Source organism: Lepidochelys kempii, chromosome 8 (genome assembly GCF_965140265.1).
Source record: "Lepidochelys kempii isolate rLepKem1 chromosome 8, rLepKem1.hap2, whole genome shotgun sequence".
Taxonomy (NCBI): Eukaryota; Metazoa; Chordata; order Testudines; family Cheloniidae; genus Lepidochelys; species Lepidochelys kempii.
The window spans coordinates 66,411,167-66,432,981 of NC_133263.1; the positions used below are offsets into that span (position 1 = coordinate 66,411,167).

The 21,815-nt window shown below is 43.7% G+C and overlaps 1 protein-coding gene across 11 annotated transcripts in view; it reads right to left on the reverse strand.

Moving 5' to 3' along the window:
* The window catches only part of GPSM2 (G protein signaling modulator 2), a 64,484-nt gene that overhangs the window by 36,465 nt on the left and 6,204 nt on the right, over window positions 1-21,815 (reverse strand). For 5 of the 11 annotated variants that reach the window (XR_012160345.1, XM_073356806.1, XM_073356813.1 and 2 more), the window contains exons 2-3: window positions 20,082-20,227; window positions 10,530-10,640 (exon numbers count right to left, since the gene is read on the reverse strand). The exons of 1 other annotated variant lie outside the window; for it this stretch is intronic. Coding sequence is in view for 8 of the 10 variants with exons in the window: in XM_073356806.1 (XP_073212907.1) it covers window positions 10,530-10,591 (62 nt within the window). In the remaining 2 variants the exon portion in view is untranslated. Of the gene's footprint in view, window positions 1-10,529; window positions 10,641-14,877; window positions 15,117-20,081; window positions 20,228-20,999; window positions 21,407-21,815 lie in introns of those variants that run through there. 5 more of the 11 variants (XM_073356804.1, XM_073356805.1, XM_073356808.1 and 2 more) reach the window with 5 other exon arrangements.

Below are 21,815 nucleotides of genomic sequence, written 5' to 3' on the forward strand. Positions count from 1 at the left end.
AGAGGGACTTATTGTCAACTTTGGGATGGAACGCGGAGATAGCTATCAGATGAACCTTGATTGAAGATAGGGAAAGGCCTTGGTCTTTCAAGGATAAAAGAACATCTTCTGTATTTTCCGCAGTATGCCTCCGATGAAGTGAGCTGTAGCTCACGAAAGCTTATGCTCAAATAAATTGGTTAGTCTCTAAGGTGCCACAAGTACTCCTTTTCTTTTGCGAATACAGACTAACATGGCTGTTACTCTGAAACCTGTCAAGGATAAAAGGTAATCCAAAACTATTTGCAGGGATGTGCACTCCGGTGGAACTCCTTGCTGTCATGACTGCACATAAAATCACTTCCATTTTTCCCAGTAAGTTATCCTCGTGGAGGGCTTCCTGCTGCCCAACAGAACTTTATGCACTTGTTTGGAGCAAGCTAGTTCCTCAGGATTTAGCCATAAAGATTCCAGGCCTTCAGATGCAATGCGCTGAGGTTTGGATGAAGCAGTGACCCGCATGGGTGCCAGGTTTGTATAATTTTTGTTGGTGCCCAGAACAGGTCCAAGCAGAGCTATCCTGTTGATAGGACAGACCGGGGCAACCGCCTTAGGCCCCATGCTTTGGAGGGCCCCGCACTTCAGGGGGACACAGGATCCAGGGCAGCCCGGGGAGCCTGGCACCACCAGCAGCGAGCGACCTGGTCTCAGCCCACCCCGCTTTGCCTGCATTGCTTGGGGGAGGGGTGGAAGCCATAAAGAGGTGGAAGCGGGGGCAGGGTGGAGCAGGGGCGGGAAGGCCAAGCCCCTCTGCTAACCTTCCAGGCCACCCTGGACTCTGTGTCCCCCTGAAGCACAGCGCCCCCCAAAGTGCAGGACCCAGGGTGGTTGCCCCAGTCCGTCCTATGTATGGGACAGCTCTGAAAATATAAGCCCAAACATTGATGGAGCCGGGCCCACGTTCCTGAATACTGATGGAGCATGGACACCACGGACCCATATAACTCGCTGCCTATAGTGGCCCGTAGTCTTGTGTGATCAGGTCTGGGAATAACTAGAGACTGTTCAGAGGCTCTATGGACAGCCAAAGTAGCAGGGAGTACCAATGTTTCCTGGGCCCCGGTGGAGCTATTAGGATGACCCAAGCTTGGTCCTGCTTGATCTTCATCAGAAACTTGTGAATCAATGGGATGGGTGGAAAAATGTACAGTAGGTGATTCGACCATAACAGGAGAAAAGTGCTGATGAGAGACCCTTGACTGTGGCCCCTCAGGGAGCAGAACTGCTGACACTTCCTGTTGGTACAGGTGGCAAACAGGTCTATGTGGGGAACTCCCCACCTGCAGAAAATGTCCCTCGTGACATCCGGGCGGAGAGAGCACTCGTGGTGAGCTGAGAAGGACCTGCTCAGGTGATCTGCAAGAAGATTTTGCACCCCTGGAATGTAAGACACTTCGAGGCCTATCGAATTTGCTATGCATAATTCCCAGACAGATTGCCTCTTGACAGAGTTCCTCCATCTGTTGATATAGAACATGGCTGAGGTATTGCCCATAAAAACAGAGATCATGGTGTTTGTGATGTGAGGCAAGAATGCCTGGCAAGCCAGGTGGACAGCCCTCAGTTTCCTGATATCGATATAGAGCGTGAACTCCTCTCGAGACCACAGACCAAATCCTAGCACTGAGAGGTCAGTGACCAGATGTGCTGATGGTCAGGGCCTCGCAAAAGGTACCCCAGCACAGACTGTATTGCAGTCTAACCACCACGTTACCGAGTCCAGAACTTGCAGAGGTATCGGGAGAACCCTGTCCAGGTGGTGCCTGGACGGGGAATAGACAGAGGCTAACCAAACTTGGAGAGGTGGATGGAGTCTCAGACTTGCATGTCGAACCATGTAGGTACACGATGCATGTGTCCGAGGAGGCTTAAACAAACTTGAACTGTCGTGATCAGCTGTGACTGCAGGGAGCTTATTTGAGATGAAATCTCCCAGAAGTGGTCCTTGGGTAGAAGAGCTTTTGCTTGTAGGGAGTTGAGAACTGCCCCTATAAATTCTATGTGTTGCACCGGTATGAGGGTCGACTTCTGGATGTTTATTGGTAGACCCAAGGACTGAAAGGTCATTTGTATCAGAGCAATGTCCAGCTCCACCTACACTTGGGACCGACCTTTGATCAGCCAGTCGTTGAATTATGGGAAGACTTGGACCCCTTTCTTTCTCAGAAAAGCTAACTTCCACTGCCATGCATTTGGTGAATACTCTTGGGGCCATGGACTTTCCAAAAGGCAGGGATGCAAATTGGTAATGGGCCTGGTTCATCACAAACCTTTGGTACCTCCTTTGGCCCTGGAATATCAATTCATGGAAATAGGCATCTTTCAAGTCGAGGGCAGCATACCAATCCCTGAATCCAGTGACAGGATGATTGAGGCCAACGAGACCATGCATATGGTTGAGTCCATACAGGTCTAGGAAGGGCCTGAGACCTGCCTTAGCCTTGGGTATAAGAAAATACCGGGATAGTACCCTCTTCCCCTTAGATGTAGTGGAACCTCTTCCACGGCTCCCATCCGAAGGAGGATTGAACCTCTTGTTGCAGAAAAAGCTCGTGAGAAGGGTCCCTGAAGAGGAACAGGGTAGGAGGGTGGGAAGGTGGGGTAGAAACAAACTGGAGGGTATATCTGGATTCCACAGAGCTTAGAACCTAGCAGTCCGAAGTAATGTGTTCCCAGGCTTAGAGTAAATGGGAAAGGCAGTTGGAAAAGATAGGGTTGACTGGATCCTGGAGGAGGGGGGTTGGTAGTCCATCGTCAAGTGCCTCGTCAAAACGAATATCTCAAGATGCCAGATTGGCTCGGAGCCACCTGAGAAGGTCCCATGGAGGATGAGGGCGGAGGTGGTCTGTGCCCAAACCCTCCGTTTCTCCTCCTCCTCTGATCCTGCCTGGGCAGTTGGGAGTAATAACATCCATACTGCTGAGGTCTATAGGACCTTCTTGACTGGGCGGGCATATGCAGACCCAGCAATTTCAGTGGCGCCCTAGAATCTTTAAGGCCATGTAGCCTCACATCCGTTAGTTCAGAAAAGAGAGAGGATCCCTCAAAGGGCAGGTCTTGGATTGTCTGTAGCATGTCCTGAGGAAAACCTGACCATTGCAACCATGAAGCTCAACATATAGTGACAGCCGTGGCCATTTACCTAGCCGCAGAATCCAGGGCTACCTGCAACAAAGTCCTCACCACTGTCTTGCCCTCTTCCACGAGGGCCAAGAACCCTTATCATCCTGGGGAAATTTGCCGAGAAATTTGTCCATTGACCCCCCCACATATTAAAATCATAGCAAGACAACATGGCTTGCTGGTTCACTATTTGGAACTGCAATTCTCCTATAGAATAAGCCTTTCTCCCCAGGAGGTCTAATTTTTTAGGGTCTTTTGCCTTAGGCATCAGTCCTGCCTGGCCTTGACAGTCTCTCTCTCTCTCTGGCAGCCACCACTATGAGGGACCCTGGGGGAGGGTGAGAAAATAAGAACTCACAGAAAGTCCTTGGCTGGTACAAAATATTTTAGCTCAGTCCACTTGGCCATGTATGGGAAAGGCCACCCTAGAGGGACCTCCCGTCCCTAAGATGTCCAGAAAGCAGTCAATAGTTTCCCTTACTTCCTCTGCCTGGATATTTAGGTTGGACGCCACCCGCTTTAATAAGTCCTGGTGGGCCTTATAATCATCCCATACTGGGAACAACTCCTTCGCCAACAGCGCTTCATCAGGCGAGGAGGAGGAGGAAGCATGCAGTGCTAGCGCAATGTCCACCCCTCTCTCTGCCAGAGGGGTCTGCTCCTGCTGTCCAGCGCCAGGTTCGGCTCCGTGGTCGGTACCAGGCTTCTCCCCACAGTTGGTACTGGGTTCCAGTGTATCTCATGACTGTACTTGCAGCCCCACCCCTACAAATTATGGTGCCCTACACAGCCCAAGCTCCCCACCCTGCAGAGGGTCTGGGCTGCGCGCAAGGCCTGCAGAGGAAGGAGCTGTGGGGGGCCGCTTTGGGGATTAGCAGAGGACCTGGCGCCGGTAGCAGGAAGCGGAACAATGCAGCCCCAGCCCGCTCCGCTCCGCTCCCCTCGCCCCAGCCGTGTGTCTCGGGGGGAGAGGACTTGGGGGAAGAGGTCCACCCCCCCCGGCACTCACTGACACAGCAGGGAGCCAGCAGAGTGGAGCGGGCTAGGGCTGGGTTGCTCTGCTTCCTGCCACCGCTGGTGAGTACGGGGATCAGCCTGACCCCTGCTGCGAGTGTCGGTCCCGCGGCTAGAGGAACCACTAGAGCAGGGGTTCTCAAACTGGGGGTTGGGACCGCGAGCTTATTACACGGGGGGTCACGAGCTGTCAGCCTCTACCCCAAACCCCGCTTTGCCTCTAGCATTTATAATGGTGTTAAACATATTTTAAAGTGTTTTTAATTTATGGGGGGGGAGGGGTTGCACTCAGGGGCTTGCTATGTGAAAGGGGTCACCAGTACATAAGTTTGAGAACCACTGCACTACAGAGTCTTGCTGAAGCAAGGAGGGAAGTTCCAACAGCCGTCGTGGGTGATCAGAAGAAACTGAGGAGTGTGGGCTCAGCATGTCCCCGCCCCTTATCCCGGCACTACGAGTGTGCAGCACCAGAGGGTGCCAGAGCCAACCCAATGGATACCACTAGGGGGAAAATTTCCAGCAGCTGTGCACAGGGCACGCGCACACACCTACAATGGAAAGGTCATGTGCAAGCACTCAAAGAACTATTTATACGTTCACTATATATACACACAATATGAAGAAAAGAAGAAACCACAAAGACCACTGAGAACAGCTTGCCGAAGCAAGGAGAGCAGTTCCAGCAACTGTCCTGGGTGGTAAGAAGAACCTGAGGGGCGCAGGGTTGGTCAGAACCTTTATACCGGCACTATGAGCACACAGCACAATGGGGTGCCAGAGCTGAGCTGACAGGTACCACTAAGGGAAAATTTTCTTGCGACTGTGCTCAGGGCATGCACACACCTACAGTGGAATGGACATGTGCAATCACTCAAAGAAGAATTATTCTTACCATGCAAAAGATAAGAAATGCTGAAGTAGATTTAAGTTCTCTCTTTGGTCAAAGTTCATCAAAATGCAAGAGCAGTGAATAGCTTATTGAAATACACTAAAAATAATCTAGAATTTTTGTTAGATTTCAGTTCAGCTCTGTCAGTTATGGTTAGGGCCCTACCAAACTAATGGTCCATTTTGGTTAATTTCACGGTCATAAGATTTTTAAAATAGTAAATTTCATGATTTCAGCTATTTAAATGTAAAATTTCACAGTGTTGTAATTTTAGGGGTCCTGACCCAAAAAGGAGTTATGGGGAAGTCACAAGATTATTGTACAGGGGGCTGTGGTGCTGCTACTCTTACTTCTGCACTGCTGCAGCCAGCAGCGCTACCTTCAGAGCTGGGCAGCTGGAGAGCAGCGGCTGCTGACCAGGAGCACAGCTCTGAAGGCCAAGCCGCTGCCAGCAGCAATGCAGAAGTAAGGATGGCATGGAATGGTATTGCCACCCTTATTTCTGCACTGCTGTCTGGAGAGCTGAGCCCTCAGTCAGCAGCCACCACTCTCCAGCCACCCAGTTTTGAAGGCAGCAGAGCAGAAGTAAGGGTGTTATGGTATGGCATTGCCGCTCTTACTTCTGAGCTGCTGATGGCGGGGCACTGCCTTCAGAGCTGGGTGCCTTGCCAACAGCTGCTGCTCTCCGGCTGCCCAGCTCCAAAGGTAGCACAGAAATAAGGGTGGAAATACCACGATCCCCCGTAAAATAACCTTTTGACCCCTGCAACTCCCTTTTGGGTCAGGACCCCCAGTTTGAGAAACTCTGGTCTCCCCTGTGAAATAGGTATGGTATAGGGTAAAAGCATGCAATAAACCAGATTTCACAGGGGGAGACCAGATTTCACGGTCAGTGACACGTTTTTCATGGCGGTGAATTTGGTAGGGCCCTAGTTATGGTAAGTGAGGATAGGGAACTATAAAAGTTTCAATTAAAGGGGAAAACCACAGGAAACTAAAGATTAAAAAAAAACAACTACCACCACAAGCATAGCTATATTGATTCATATATTATAAGTCCAGAATGGGCCTCTGTGATAGAATCTGACCGCCTGTACAATGCAGGCAATAGGATTTCCATGAATTAATTCCTGGTAGAAGTAGAACATATCTTCTTAGAAAAACTTCCAATCTTGGTTTAAAAATTGCCAGTGATGGAGAATCCACCACAACTCTTGGTAAATTGTTCCAATAGTTAATTACCCTCCCTGTTAAAAATGTGCACCTTATTTCCAGTCTGAATTGGTCTTATATAAACAGTCTATTGATTTATAAAAGCTGTTTTTAGGAACCAGTGGATGCCAAAAAATCTAAGAACTACTTTCCCTTTGGATCACTCTCTTATTGACTTATTTCAAGTTTGGGGTCTAGCTTAATTGTGAGAAAGGAAGGAAGAGAAGGAAGTACGTGTCTCAGACTAACTGCAGATGCCTGCACTGACCAATTTTTCCATATTTTTAGTCATACCATATTATAGATCGCTACCCAGCTCTCAGATTTTGCCAATATAGTTTTGGACAAACAGGCTGATTACAGACTTCTGCTCTGGGTCTAAAATCTGGTAATTAAAAAAGGAATTACACATAACCTTCAAAGTTAGTGACAGGAACAGCCTGAGCTACTAAACACACACTATTCTCAGTTTCAAAAACATCCCCTTTTTTGGAATGCTCTCAAATCAGGTTTAAATTACTGCTGCTAACATGGATAAATTGTAAGCACGCAGACAAGATGAGGTTGGGTTATCAATTTTTTAGGAAGTAATTAAATAGTTACAAGAAAGTAATTTCATATTCTTCCTGTCTGTTATATTGTCTAACTTGAATTACTTCATTATTCACTAACCAAGTGCATAACAAAGGATGCATTGAAGCAGTAGAGACCAAGAGAGAACAAGCTTCATTCATTTGTGTAATTCTAGGGAAATTCTGTTCCAGCTAAACAGGATAATGCTCTTTAAGATGTTTTTGTGGAAATATTCACACAAGTGCTTCATTTTGTTATTCTACTTATTCGCCTGGTCCTGCTTTTCTCCCAAAGGTTTTTGTTCTGTATAAATTCTCATTTGTAAAACTACCTTACCCTCATTTGTCACTCAAAGTAATTCATCTCATCTGGCTCCTTTTTAAAATCTTTTTTCTTAACCTTCTCCTTTGAATTTTCTCTACTACTAATAAAATAAACCTTCGCCCCCCTACCCACTATTTGGAATCTTTGCTTTAAACTTTTACTTTAACTGCAGTCTGCAAACAGTGAAGCTGCAGAAAACTGTTATAAGGAACCAGAAGTTAGAAGAACAAAACAAGACCAGAAGTCATACCTGCGTCCAGAAATACTATCAACCAAAACTCAACCTGTTCATTCCTGTGAATGGGATTTCTGAAGGCTCCTGATCAGATTTATACTACTACTAAATACACACACAAGTTTGTTGTGAAACTGCTACACAGAACATCTGACACAAAAAAATTAAAAATGTAAGAAAGGTAATCTCCATCAAAAGCACAAATGTTATACTAACACAAAAGTGTTATACACCACCTTAACTCTGTCCCTTAACCTTCCTTTCCATACACATCCCTTTACTGGACTAGTGCCTCCCAGCAATGTATGTGTTAACTAGCATGTTGTAAAATTGTAGTTTTAACAAGGCAAACTGTACCTTAGCACATACTAGCTGGCTGAGTTGAAGCCTGATGGGAGTCTCAGTTTCAACTTGACCACCCAGTACAAGGGTGGCCAAACTTACTGGCCCTCTGAGCTGCATACGACAATCTTCAGAAGTTCGACAGACGGGGCGCACCTGCTGGGGCTTGGAGCTTCAGCCCCGCAGGAGGTGCCTACCGAGGCTTGGGGCTTCAGCCTCGCTCCTGCTGAAACTCCCAGCCCTGGCAGGCACACCCTGCAAGGTTGAAGGCCCTATCCCACTACCCCACTGCAAGGCAGAAGTCCCGAGCTCCCTCCTAGTCTGGCTGGCATGGGGAGCTCTGTGTGCCACACTTTAACTGTAAAAGAGCCACGTTGGGCTCATGAGCCACAGTTTGGCCACCCCTGACCTAGTACATGCTAGAGTACAGCTTGCCTGGTTTATACTAGAACTTTATAAACATGCTTACATCAAGTTAAAAAAAATCCTACTCAAGATAACCCCTTAGTTGTGGGATGTTTGGTGCACTAATTTAGTGTTCTGTGGTGGGGGTAGTTTGCCAGTAGTTGCTCCAAGGAGCATTTGCTGGTGGTCTCTGGAGAGCTGGGCAGTCACTGGTATTGGCATCATCCTTATTTCCAGCCAGTGAATAGCAATAGAAGACAACCCAAAATATATTATATGTTTCTCCATGTAGGCAATTGATGTAGCTGCCACAGAGATATTGTCTGACTATAGAGTGCGAAAAGTGATGGCCCACACAATCAAAAACAGATCCACAATCATATCTCTGTACTAAAATGTGGGCCCCGCCATTCAAATTGTTTGAGAACCCTTGCTATAGGAATCTTTTTGGAAAGGGAATTCTGCTCAAGAGACAAAAGGCAAGAGAGATCACCTTCTGCATATACAAATACTGACACACAAATAATAGATGACCTGAACATAAAGTTATGGGGGGGGAGGTTTTTTTTTAAACCTTCTAAATTCTACACTCTACAATTAACTGACTCAAGAACTAAACTCTACTCTAAACTACATCCATTTAAATAAAAGCCTCAGATCAGTTCAATATCTAAATGTTACTTATGAGCTTTTTCTTTATACTAGTTCCTTGGAAATTAAAAATGTGTAGCTATTACCTCACCAAAACCAACCACCTTTTAGGATAATTGCCACAACGATCCTTAGGCACAGAGTAATCTGACCATTATTTAAGAACCATCACGATTAAATACAATTTTCACCCTCTGCTGTCACAAAAGGGTGGGGCGGGGTATTCCAGAATTGCACTGGGAGAACCAACTGCATCAGTGCAGTTGTCAGGTCCCTGATTGGCATCTACACTAGCACTACTCCTGTGTAGCGTGGTACAGTGGCAGACAACATTGCTATTAGCCTTGCTGAAGGGGCACCACAGAACAGATAATACAGGTTCTGGGAAGAAAAGGTGTGATCATGCTGACCTGCCACCACCCAACAGCAAGAGCACTAAGTATTTCTATAGTCCTTCACCTTTAATGTGCTTTATAACCAAATTTCAACATCTACACGAGGAAGGTGAATATCCTCATTTAATGAAGTTGGCATTTGCCTCAATAACAGCATATCAAACAAGTTTACCTTTAACAGATTTTAAGTGTTTAGTATGTCAAATTATATCAAGATATAGCAACTTCACCTCCAAGCCAACATTCCTCCTTTACACATTTACACCTTTAAGCACTGTCATCCAGATTTATGCAAGAAGTACCTCTCAGGCACACCCTCCCTAGCTCATATAGTCAGTAGATTGTGAAAATACGCATAGTTTGTGGGGGTGCTGGGGGTACGGTCAAGGGGGTACAGCAAGATAACACAATACAGCAGAAGACTGTCAAATACTGTGGACCATTTCAGGAAATTAACTGGAAGTCAATGAAGGGAGGTACACATGAATTACACTACTGGGATTATGCTCCACTTCCTTCTTAGAACATAACAAAAAGTCACATCAAATTGGCATGCTAAACCCTCATAAACACTGCAATATTTTTGTAGTAAATCACATACACCAGTTCATTTGGCAACAGCACACAGTTCCAGTACAGTGACAGGTTTCAGAGTAGCAGCCCTGTTAGTCTGTATTCGCAAAAAGAAAAGGAGTACTTGTGGCACCATAGCGACTAACCAATTTATTTGAGCATAAGCTTAAGTGAGCTCAGAGCACAGCTATGGAAGGTATAAAAAGTGGAACTTCTTGAAAGAACAGTACCAAACTTACAGAAGTGTGGAATGACAGGTTTTTTTAAATTATTTTCTCATCTTACACAATTCTTGGGTTCAGCACCAGAAGAGACACTGTCAGGTCAAATCTGAACCAAATTTTAGGTTTTGCAAAATAAGCTTTGACAAAACCTAAGACCATTAGAAACGTTTCTAATGGAAAGTTCCCGCATCCAGTGGAAATATTTTCCATCAAAGTTTACACTGTACTAATGTAAGTGGGGGTGGGGAGGAGGAAATGAAATCAACTAGGCAACTGACTAGTCTATTTTCACTGTTCAAGCCAAAAAAAGAGCAAAACTTTTCAACAGTAAGAAGTAAGTGGTATTTTAAAATTTCTTTCAGTTTTAAGGTACAGTGCCACTAGTAACACAGGTTAAGAAACGGGTTCCTGTTGAAATGATGTTTAATGTTGCTATTTCTCTTTAAAAAGAACAGTACTGAACATTCACATAAGGTTTCTATTGTTAATATAGTACTTAAAGCTTTATCCAAAAAAGTACATAGTCTTACCTGTAGCGAACATGAAAGGAATGATCTTCACGCATGCTTATCAAAACATTACTTTCCTCCATTGAATTGCATTATCAGTAGAGAAAAGTGTTCTGCAGGCAGGACAAGTACCTTAATATGGAAAATTGTTGTCAGCACATTATCCCAGTTACTATATTAACAAGTTAGAGTTAATACATCCTAAGCTCCTGCTGAAATACTCTTCTTTCTTAATAAGTAAAAGAGAGCAGTGCCAAACAGCTTTCCATAAACATGTCCCGAGTTCTTGTGTCTGTGGCCCTTTCAGTTCCATTCAGCTGCATTTCTGCAAAGGGAACACAAGATGCTTGGCTTGAAGTCTCATTTTCAAAGAACTCATAACCACCTTGGGCTGATGCAAAACGCAAAGCTATCCCTGCCGAGTGGTAAATCTTATCAATCACTTAAAGTGAGAGAGGCAAAGAGTTTCACTGTAACCATGGGAATTTTTGCATGCAAGCAGCTGAAAAAAAAGAAGTGTCAACAGAAATCAGTACTCTGTGTTCAGCTAGATTTTGAATCAGCTATCATTGTGTTGCTAGTCTTTTGTCCTGGGTATAATTCCAAGTGACAAGCTTAAAGGATAAATATATATGGGTTTGGTTTTAATATAGCATCTTTCATGTCAATATGATTTACATATAAACATGCACTTGTGAATTACATGGCTATGCATTCCAGCAAGAGATTTTAGAGATGTCAGAACATGACAGCAAAACTCAAGCATTTTATACAGTCACCAGAACACCAAGAGGAAATTCTGAAGCTCTAATTCAATCTACCTTTATTTAATTCATAGATTTAGTCTTGGACCCACATTTTCCACATAGCATCCTCCCTTCGCTCTACTCCAAATTTTTTCTCATTTCTGCTTCCAGCATCAACCACTTCTATACCCTGCAATTCCAACATAATGCTCCCAATTTGCCTCCAACAGTGCTTTTTCCCCTACCCAGGCCTGCCAAGACTTCCTCTCTGGCCAGCACCCCATAACCAAAGTATCAACCCTCTTCTAGTAAAACAGTTCTTTCACCCTTCCATGCAACTGGTTACAACTGCCTCACTCTCAATAAGTGGGTGTGAATTTTTTTTAATAATACATGGGTGTGACACACACACATTTCAAGATTCAATTGCAGTCTTCATGGATTGGGAAGGACTTAAGTTACGACCTACATATTACAAGTGCCAAAAAAGCTCTGCCCTACTAATGCAACAATATGATTAAAGATTTTGAATGCACAGGAATGAGGGAGTTATAGCTTCCACGGAAGTTATAGCTTCCACTGGGGCCGGTTTTATTCAATATCTTCATAAATGATCTGGAGGATGGTGTGGATTGCACTCTCAGCAAATTTGCGGATGATACTAAACTGGGAGGAGTGGTAGATACGCTGGAGGGGAGGGATAGGATACAGAAGGACCTAGACCAATTGGAAGATTGGGCCAAAAGGAATCTGATGAGGTTCAATAAGGATAAGTGCAGGGTCCTGCACTTAGGACGGAAGAACCCAATGCACAGCTACAGACTAGGGACCGAATGGCTAGGCAGCAGTTCTGCAGAAAAGGACCTAGGGGTGACAGTGGACGAGAAGCTGGATATGAGTCAGCAGTGTGCCCTTGTTGCCAAGAAGGCCAATGGCATTTTGGGATGTATAAGTAGGGGCATAGCGAGCAGATCGAGGGATGTGATCGTTCCCCTCTATTCGACATTGGTGAGGCCTCATCTGGAGTACTGTGTCCAGTTTTGGGCCCCACACTTCAAGAAGGATGTGGATAAATTGGAGAGAGTCCAGCGAAGGGCAACAAAAATGATTAGGGGACTGGAACACATGAGTTATGAGGAGAGGCTGAGGGAGCTGGGATTGTTTAGCCTGCAGAAGAGAAGAATGAGGGGGGATTTGATAGCTGCTTTCAACTACCTGAAAGGGGGTTCCAAAGAGGATGGCTCTAGACTGTTCTCAATGGTAGCAGATGACAGAACGAGGAGTAATGGTCTCAAGTTGCAGTGGGGGAGGTTTAGATTGGATATTAGGAAAAACTTTTTCACTAAGAGGGTGGTGAAACACTGGAATGCGTTACCTAGGGAGGTGGTAGAATCTCCTTCCTTAGAGGTTTTTAAGGTCAGGCTTGACAAAGCCCTGGCTGGGATGATTTAACTGGGAATTGGTCCTGCTTTGAGCAGGGGGTTGGACTAGATGACCTTCTGGGGTCCCTTCCAACCCTGATATTCTATGATTCTATGATTCTAAGTGGTAACTGAACCCTCTCAACCTACACAGTATATGCACACTACGCTTTTGTATAATGGCATAAAAATTAAAGTGATTAACAAAGTTACAAGCAATGCATAAGGGGCCAATTTATAGTTCCTGTGATTTCCCACAACTGTAAATTATCTAATTTTTACATTTATGTCTGAATCATAGCATTTTGTGTACTGAAGCTTTGAAAGAGAGGCAGAAGTAAACTAGAAATCAGTGCATTTTTGAACATACATCAATGATCACATATTCCAATAAACACAATTTTGTGTTCATAATGCAGTCTAAATGTATAAAGGAAAAACAAAAGAAACCCAAAGGATATGTTTGCACTGCACATGAAGCCCAGGTCTGCAGGACCCGGGGTTGTGGACTCTGTTTCCAAGCCCATGCTTGTACTGCATTATAAACGTTGGTTTACAATTACTGGACCCAGCTCTCACATCTACACTGCACTACGCAAACCTTCTGACTCGGGTTTGTGGCTTGACCTGCGTCCACACTGCAAAATAACAGGGCTTGGACCAGAGTGTCAGCAGGACTTGGGCTCTGACCTGCACCGCCCGTGGCAGGGTACTAGGACCTGGGCCTTGAGTGCTTGCTGACCCAAGTTAGACCGATTTGTGTGTGCATGGAAGGGGGGCTTGGGTTCAAACCTTGAGTCAGAGCCCAGGCTTGGTGTGCAGTGTAAATATACCCTTAGATGCTCATATGGGTTTAGATTTTCTAGGACGATTTAGAGATTCAATGTGCAGTGGCAGTCCAAAAAGCGAACAGAATGTTGGGAATCATCAAAAAAAGGATAGATAAGACAGAAAATAACATATTGCCTTTATATAAATCCATGGTATTCCCACACCTTGAATACTGCATGCAGATGTGGTCGCCCCATCTCAAAAAAGATATATTGGAATTGGAAAAGGTTCAGAAAAGGGCAACAAAAATGATTAGGGGTATGGAACGGCTTCCGTATGAGGAGAGATTAATAAGACTGGGAGTTTTCAGCTTGGAAAAGAGGCGACTAAGGGGGGATATGATAGAGGTCTATAAAATCATAAGCGGTATAGAGAAAGTAAATAAGGAAGTGTTATTTACTCCTTCTCATAATACAAGAACAAGGGGCCACCAAATGAAATTAATAGGTAGCAGGTTCAAAAACAAACAAGTATTTTTTCACGCAACGCATTGTCAACCTCTGGAACTCCTTGCCAAAGGGTGTTGTGAAGGCCAATACTATAATAGGGTTCAAAAGGGAGCTAGAAAGATTCATGGAAGATAGGAATGGCTATTAGCCAGGATGGGCAGTGATGGTGTCCCTAGCCTCTGTTTGCCAGAAGCTGGGATTGGGTAACAGGGCATGGATCACTTGATAATAACCTGTCTGTTCATTCCTTTTGCCATTGGTCACTGTCAGAGGACAGGATACTGGGCTTGATGGACCTTTGGTCTGACCCAGTATGGTGGTTCTTATGTTCTATAATCAAGTGTAGCAGCCAGTATGTGCTCCACAACAAAAAGAACAATGTCTTACCAAACTTTCTTATTGAGAGAGAATGCTGATCTGATGCCAGTTATTCCCTAAGGACCACAAGATCTTTAACTTCTACCTGGGCAGTCAATTGAAACAAGAAGTTACTTCAATTGAACTTGTCACTGGAGGATGGGAACTCTCCTGGAGGATCACCTCTGCCTCCTCAGCACTATACTGAAATTTAAGTATTGGGCATAGAAGCTTGGGGCTTGCTTGGTGCGAGGTAGGTATAAGTATTGCCCTACGGATAATGAGGAGAAAAATTAGGTTTAGGGCTTCATTTTCAGAGGCACTGAACACCTCCAGCTTCCATTTACTTCAAATGACTTGTGTGTATTAGCAACTCTGAAAAAAATCAGACTCCAACTGATTTGGGTGAGGTTATAAGGCAAGTCCAAGGAAAAGCAAGAAAGAAGATCCAAGTCTTCTGACTACCAATCCTCCACTTTAACCAGTAGTACATACTACATTCTCTGAGAACCGTATAACAATAAATGCAGCTCTTTCCCAAAAGCCTGCTAAGTTATAAACTGACCTGGTTGTCAAGATCTTCCAGACTCGAGTTTCTGATGCTATACAGCATCTTCTACCACAAAGATTTAGTTGCCCAGGCTAGGAGACAGTACAAACTTATATGACTAAAGTAGACATCTCCGTGAAATTTTCAGTAAACTGTGGATTCTAACAGATCTCTTCAGGTCTGAGATATTCTTTGGATAGAACAACAGATTGATATGGCTGGTGTAGACAGTATGCAGTAATAGAGGTACTTACCTAAAATATACATCAAAAGAAAACCAAAAATGCTTATTTTAAAAGGAGATACTAGCTAATTGGGATCAATTGCATTTATTCTAACTATACAGAAGAACAATTTCCACACAATTTTTAGTGGAATGATTCAGCAGATATGATTATTATGAAATTAATTTATTAGCAGAATATGGAAGACCAACAGTCATAAGATGATGGAATGATGGAAATGTTTGTTTAAAATATTTCAGTGTAATGATCACTTAAATCAAGACCGTTTTCTTCAAAGCAAAAAAAATTAAATACAGAAATTTTTCCTCTAGAAATGGAATATTTGGGTTGTAACAATGGAGAGAAAAGAGAAAGGGCAGGCTTGAAGCAGATAATCTAAAAACGGATCTTTGGCAAGCACTGTCGAATTTAAAGTTAGATAAAACCATACCAAATAGAGTAATAAAATATACTGACAGGTTTCTTTCTTCAATCTAGATGTTAGCATAGGCCCAGATTTTCAGACCTGTGCACACACAAAATTCCACATAATATGGGCCATGGTGTGAATAACAAAGAGCAGAACTAGAAGAAGCTTGATTTTGGCTTTTAATTCAATTTCAAAGTATTTTTAATAAGTTCACCTGAATTAATAAATCATATCCCAATACATGAAGCAGACAATGGGCTCACTAAACCAAAGGCATAGTGCAGTACATTTGAAGCATCATCACATTGAGTGTAATATAAATATTTGTATAATAACTAACGGAAAAATAATATCCACTATTCATTCTTCATTTCTGATATTCCATGACTGGGACTCAAACAGCTGTTAATAATGTGTTGGGAAAACACAGATTTTCTGAACCATTAACATAAAATGGCACATGGTGGTTACACATGACTCAGTTATTTATGATGGTGTTGCAGCTGTGTCGGTCCCAGAATGAGAGAGAGAAAGTGGGTGAGAATATCTTTTATTAGATCAACTTCTGTTGGTGAAATGGACAAGCTTTTGAAATTCTCCGTTGAACTCAAAAACTCATTTCTTTCATCAACAGAAGCTGGTCTAATAAAAGATATTAGCTTTGACAGAGACAAGGTGGGTGAGGTAGATACAATTCTGCACTGCTTTATGGATTCCGGGTAAAAGAAAACACCACACTAAGAAAGGAAATATGATTTCTCCTGGAATTTTCATTTCTTATAAATTTCTCTGCACCAGTTTAAGATTTCCAGGTTTGCTCTCCTCAGCTGGTAGGTTGAGAGAGAATAAGAGAGGTACTTTTACTAATGATCTGATCCTTTTGGGATTTAAATTGGGACAGTGTAGATTTGAAGTCTAATGATTCTTTTTGGTTTGTTGTTTATAATAATCATCTTCCCTATCTCTTGGCTTAATTCCACATGGAGCAGGTCCTCAAGGAATCAATTCTGAAGCACTTTGAGGAGAGGAAAGTGATCAGGAACTGTCAGCATGGATTCACCAAGGGCAAGTCATGCCTGACTAATCTAATTGCCTTCTATGATGAGATAGCTGGCTCTGTGGATGAGGGGAAAGCAGTGGACATAGAATCATAGAATATCAGGGTTGGAAGGGACCCTAAAAGGTCATCTAGTCCAACCCCCTGCTCGAAGCAGGACCAATTCCCAGTTAAATCATCCCAGCCAGGGCTTTGTCAAGCCTGACCTTAAAAACCTCTAAGGAAGGAGATTCTACCACCTCCCTAGGTAACGCATTCCAGTGTTTCACCACCCTCTTAGTGAAAAAGTTTTTCCTAATATCCAATCGAAACCTCCCCCACTGCAACTTGAGACCATTACTCCTCGTTCTGTCATCTGCTACCATTGAGAACAGTCTAGAGCCATCCTCTTTGGAACCCCCTTTCAGGTAGTTGAAAGCAGCTATCAAATCCCCCCTCATTCTTCTCTTCTGCAGGCTAAACAATCCCAGCTCCCTCAGCCTCTCCTCATAACTCATGTGTTCCAGTCCCCTAATCATTTTTGTTGCCCTTCGCTGGACTCGCTCCAATTTATCCACATCCTTCTTGAAGTGTGGGGCCCAAAACTGGACACAGTACTCCAGATGAGGCCTCACCAATGTCGAATAGAGGGGGACGATCACGTCCCTCGATCTGCTCGCTATGCCCCTACTTATACATCCCAAAATGCCATTGGCCTTCTTGGCAACAAGGGCACACTGCTGACTCATATCCAGCTTCTCGTCCACTGTCACCCCTAGGTCCTTTTCCGCAGAACTGCTGCCTAGCCATTCGGTCCCTAGTCTGTAGCTGTGCATTGGGTTCTTCCGTCCTAAGTGCAGGACCCTGCACTTATCCTTATTGAACCTCATCAGATTTCTTTTGGCCCAATCCTCCAATTTGTCTAGGTCTTTCTGTATTCTATCCCTCCCCTCCAGCGTATCTACCACTCCTCCCAGTTTAGTATCATCCGCAAATTTGCTGAGAGTGCAATCCACACCATCCTCCAGATCATTTATGAAGATATTGAACAAAACTGGCCCCAGGACCGACCCTTGGGGTACTCCACTTGATACGGGCTGCCAACTAGATATGGAGCCATTGATCACTACCCATTGAGCCCGACAATCTAGCCAGCTTTCTACCCACCTTGTAGTGCATTCATCCAGCCCATACTTCCTTAACTTGCTGACAAGAATACTGTGAGAGACCGTGTCAAAAGCTTTGCTAAAGTCAAGAAACAATACATCCACTGCTTTCCCTTCATCCACAGAACCAGTAATCTCATCATAGAAGGCGATTAGATTAGTCAGGCATGACCTTCCCTTGGTGAATCCATGCTGACTGTTCCTGATCACTTTCCTCTCATGTAAGTGCTTCAGGATTGATTCTTTGAGGACATGCTCCATGATTTTTCCAGGGACTGAAGTGAGGCTGACTGGCCTGTAGTTCCCAGGATCCTCCTTCTTCCCTTTTTTAAAGGGACATGTTGTTCCTTGACTTTAGCAAAGCTTTTGACACGGTCTCCCACAGTATTCTTGCCAGCAAGTTAAAGTATTTACTGGATGAATGGACTATAAGGTGGATAGAAAGTTGGCTAGATTGTTGGGCTCAATGGGTAGTGATCAATAGCTCCATTTCTAGTTGGCAGCCGGTATCAAGTGGAGTGCCCCAAGGGTTGGTTCTCGAGCCGGTTTTGTTCAATATCTTCATAAATGATCTGGAGGATGGTGTGGATTGCACCCTCAGCAAGTTTGCAGATGACACTAAACAGGGAGGAGAGGTAGATACGCTGGAGGGTAGGGATAGGATACAGAGGGACCTAGACAAATTAGAGGATTGGGCCAAAAGAAATCTGATGAGGTTCAACAAGGACAAGTGCAGAGTCCTGCACTTAGGACAGAAGAATCCCATGCACCGCTACAGACTAGGGACCGAATGGCTAGGCAGCAGTTCTTCAGAAAAGGACCTAGGGGTGACAGTGGACAAGAAGCTGGGTATGAGTCAATAGTGTGCCCTTGTTGCCAAGAAGGCCAATAGCATTTTGGGCTGTATAAGTAAGGGCATTGCCAGCAGATCGAGGGACGTGATCGTTCCCCTCTATTCGACATTGGTGAGGCCTCATCTGGAGTACTGTGTCCAGTTTTGGGCCCCACACTACAAGAAGGATGTGGAAAAATTGGAAAGAGTCCATCAGAGGGCAACAAAAATGATAAGGGGACTGGAACACATGACTTATGAGGAGAGGCTGAGGGAACTGGGATCGTTTAGTCTGAAGAAGAGAAGAATGAGGGGGGATTTGATAGCTGCTTTCAGCTACCTGAAATGGGGTTCCAAAGAGGATGAATCTAGACTGTTCTCAGTGGTAGCAGATGACAGAACAAGGAGTAATGGTCTCAAGTTGCAGTGGGGGAGATTTAGGTTGGATACTAGGAAAAACTTTTTCACTAGGAGGGTGGTGAAGCACTGGAATGTGTTACCTAGGGAGGTGGTGGAATCTCCTTCCTTTGAGGTTTTTAAGGTCAGGCTTGACAAAGCCCTGGCTGGGATGATTTAGTTGGGGATTGGTCCTGCTTTGAGCAGGGGGTTGGACTAGATGACCTGCCGAGGTCCCTTCCAACCCTGATATTTTATGATTCTATGAAATGTCTCCAGGGTGAAAGATATCTTGAGAAAAAACAGGCTAACTGTGAAGAAACTCATTTTGTGATAACTATTCTTCCAGCAAACAGGTAGGAAGCAGATCTCTCCAGAGTCTAATAAATTATTTTCAGATTTGCTTGAAGGAAAGGGCAGGGGACAGAGGTTTACTAGACAACTGCACAAGGCACTCCCCCTTCACAAGGTGTGAGAAAGCAGGTTGCACAGATCTTCTAGCCACTGTGAACATGGAAGAGAAGCCCCAGCCCAATGGTGCACTGTGCTATCACTGGACCATCAGCCCAACCTACATGTAGACTATTGCTAGTGTAAATGTTTTGTACACGGATCTTAACTTGCATGCTTTTTCCCCCAGCATTTTTTTTTTTTAAAACACAATCACTCACAGCTTTAGATGGACACATTTTTAAAGTAAGTAATGTGTACTTTATGGAACACTGCAGACAATCAAAAAAAGAAAGAAAAGACCTACGTCTCAGCTAAGACTGACACACTAAGATTCTCAAACACTCTGAATATGTTAACTTTGACTACCTATTCCTTGAACAAAACAGGGGTTTCCATCAACCAGCCACTTTACAAGGATAGAATTTCCATCAGTGTATGATTATAGGTCTGAAAAAATTTTTTGGAAAGGACCACTGATGTGTAAGAATCCCTGAACAACTTTTCCTTCTGGGAATAGAAACAAAGCATCTTGACAGAATAAGGCTAGGCAAGCACATTGTTATTAGCTATTTCTACACCTCATCCTGGTTAGTTTTTTCTGAACCTGCAGACACCAAAATTAATAGCCAAAACCAGTTTGCAAAGCTCACTATAAAGATGCATTACAGTTCTGAGTTCTTACCTCCTCACAGCCTATCAGCATCCAGGACTCTTCAGACCTTTGAAGTGCTTTTATTTAGTTAGTAGTGTCTTCTCTGACAGCCCACAGAACAGTGGAGATTCCCAACAGAAGGGAAAAGGTAGTAGCTGCACCACAGATAAGCTCCCCTTTAAAAGAATATATTTTTAAATATCATTTTTGACAGAAAAATAATGAATACATAAACAATTTTTAATAATACATTAATTTGAGTCTCAATCAACTCACTCCCATAGCTGCCTTCCCTTTTCCTCTTACATTTACAAGATCTCTTGCACCATCCCCAATGGCTGAGCAGTGGGGAGCTGAAGGAAGTCGGCTCCTTCCACTAATTAGTGGATTGTCATAATTCATGGATATGACATCACACCCCATTAAGAAAGATTTTATTCTTGAATAGGTATTCAAAGGCTATTACAAATAGCTTAAAACACACCATCAAAGATACAGAGTGTCCCTCTGATGCTGCAGTATAGGTTCCATTTCATTCAAGATATGGGAGCCAAAACCATTCCTTTTATAGCTTCCCCTATCCCACAAGAGGAAAAGTGGTCCTCAGTCTTCTAGACAAGCACTGGAAACCAAGAACTACCAAACTGTAATCCTGGCTGTACACCAAATCATTTAACCTCTGTATACCCATTTTACCAAATTTGGATAATGCTTCCTTTTCTCCCTCCCTCACCTGTTAAGGATTCATGTTTGTACAGCACTTTGATGACAGAGAATGCTAATGCAAGTGCCAAGTATTATTCTTAGTATTAGTCATACATGACCTACCCTCAACATTAATTAATATACTGATTCACTCCTATCTACACAACGAGATCAAGTTATTTTATCCACCTCACAAACAAGCAATTCCCGACTCAGAAACCACCTTGTCAGAAAGAAACTCACCAGTGCTCTTAAAAGGACTGCTTTCTTTTCACTTCTGTAAGATGTCTAAAACCAACACCCAAGTAGGAAAAATAAAGTATGCATATATACCAAAATTGTGGAGACAGTTAGTGTCACGGTGGAGAACTGAGAGGAAGGGGGGGGACCTTTCAGTTCATTTAATACTCCAAATTTAGAGCCAGAATCTGACTTTACTCACATTGAGTAATACCCTATTTCACAAGGTAGTTCCATTGCAATGTGAAAAGATTATGAACAATGGGATCGCTTCTGGAGTAAAGTAGTATTCAGCTAGTACTGCAAAACAAGGTTGGGGACAGGAAGAGTTCAGGGACCTTGAAGAGAATGGTGCAATACAAGTGTCATTTAACATACATTTGGAATGCAACTTTAAATTTTGCCAAGTTTACATATGATATTAAGTATGGCATTATAACCTTGATTCAACTCCCATTGACATTTACTGCAATGAGATGGATTGAATCTTAGCTGCAGTATTCTCTGTTAGATATTTAACTAAAAATGCTTAGTTAAGGCATGTGGCAAGATTTACAGGCCACACAGTGACTTGAAAACGTAGAACTACACTCACTGAAGACACAATTTAGCCTGTATAACCTTTATTAACAACAACAATAATCCACATGGAAGGAACCCAATCAAACTCTCAGATCCAAGGCTGAATATACACAACTGGTAGTTCTAAGAGCCATCTTATTACTTGTTAATTAAGCATATTTAATATAGAAGTCATTGTGAGGATCAACGCTAAACCTCACAATGCCTTTACTACAGAGTAACTTTTCAGAGCAGAAC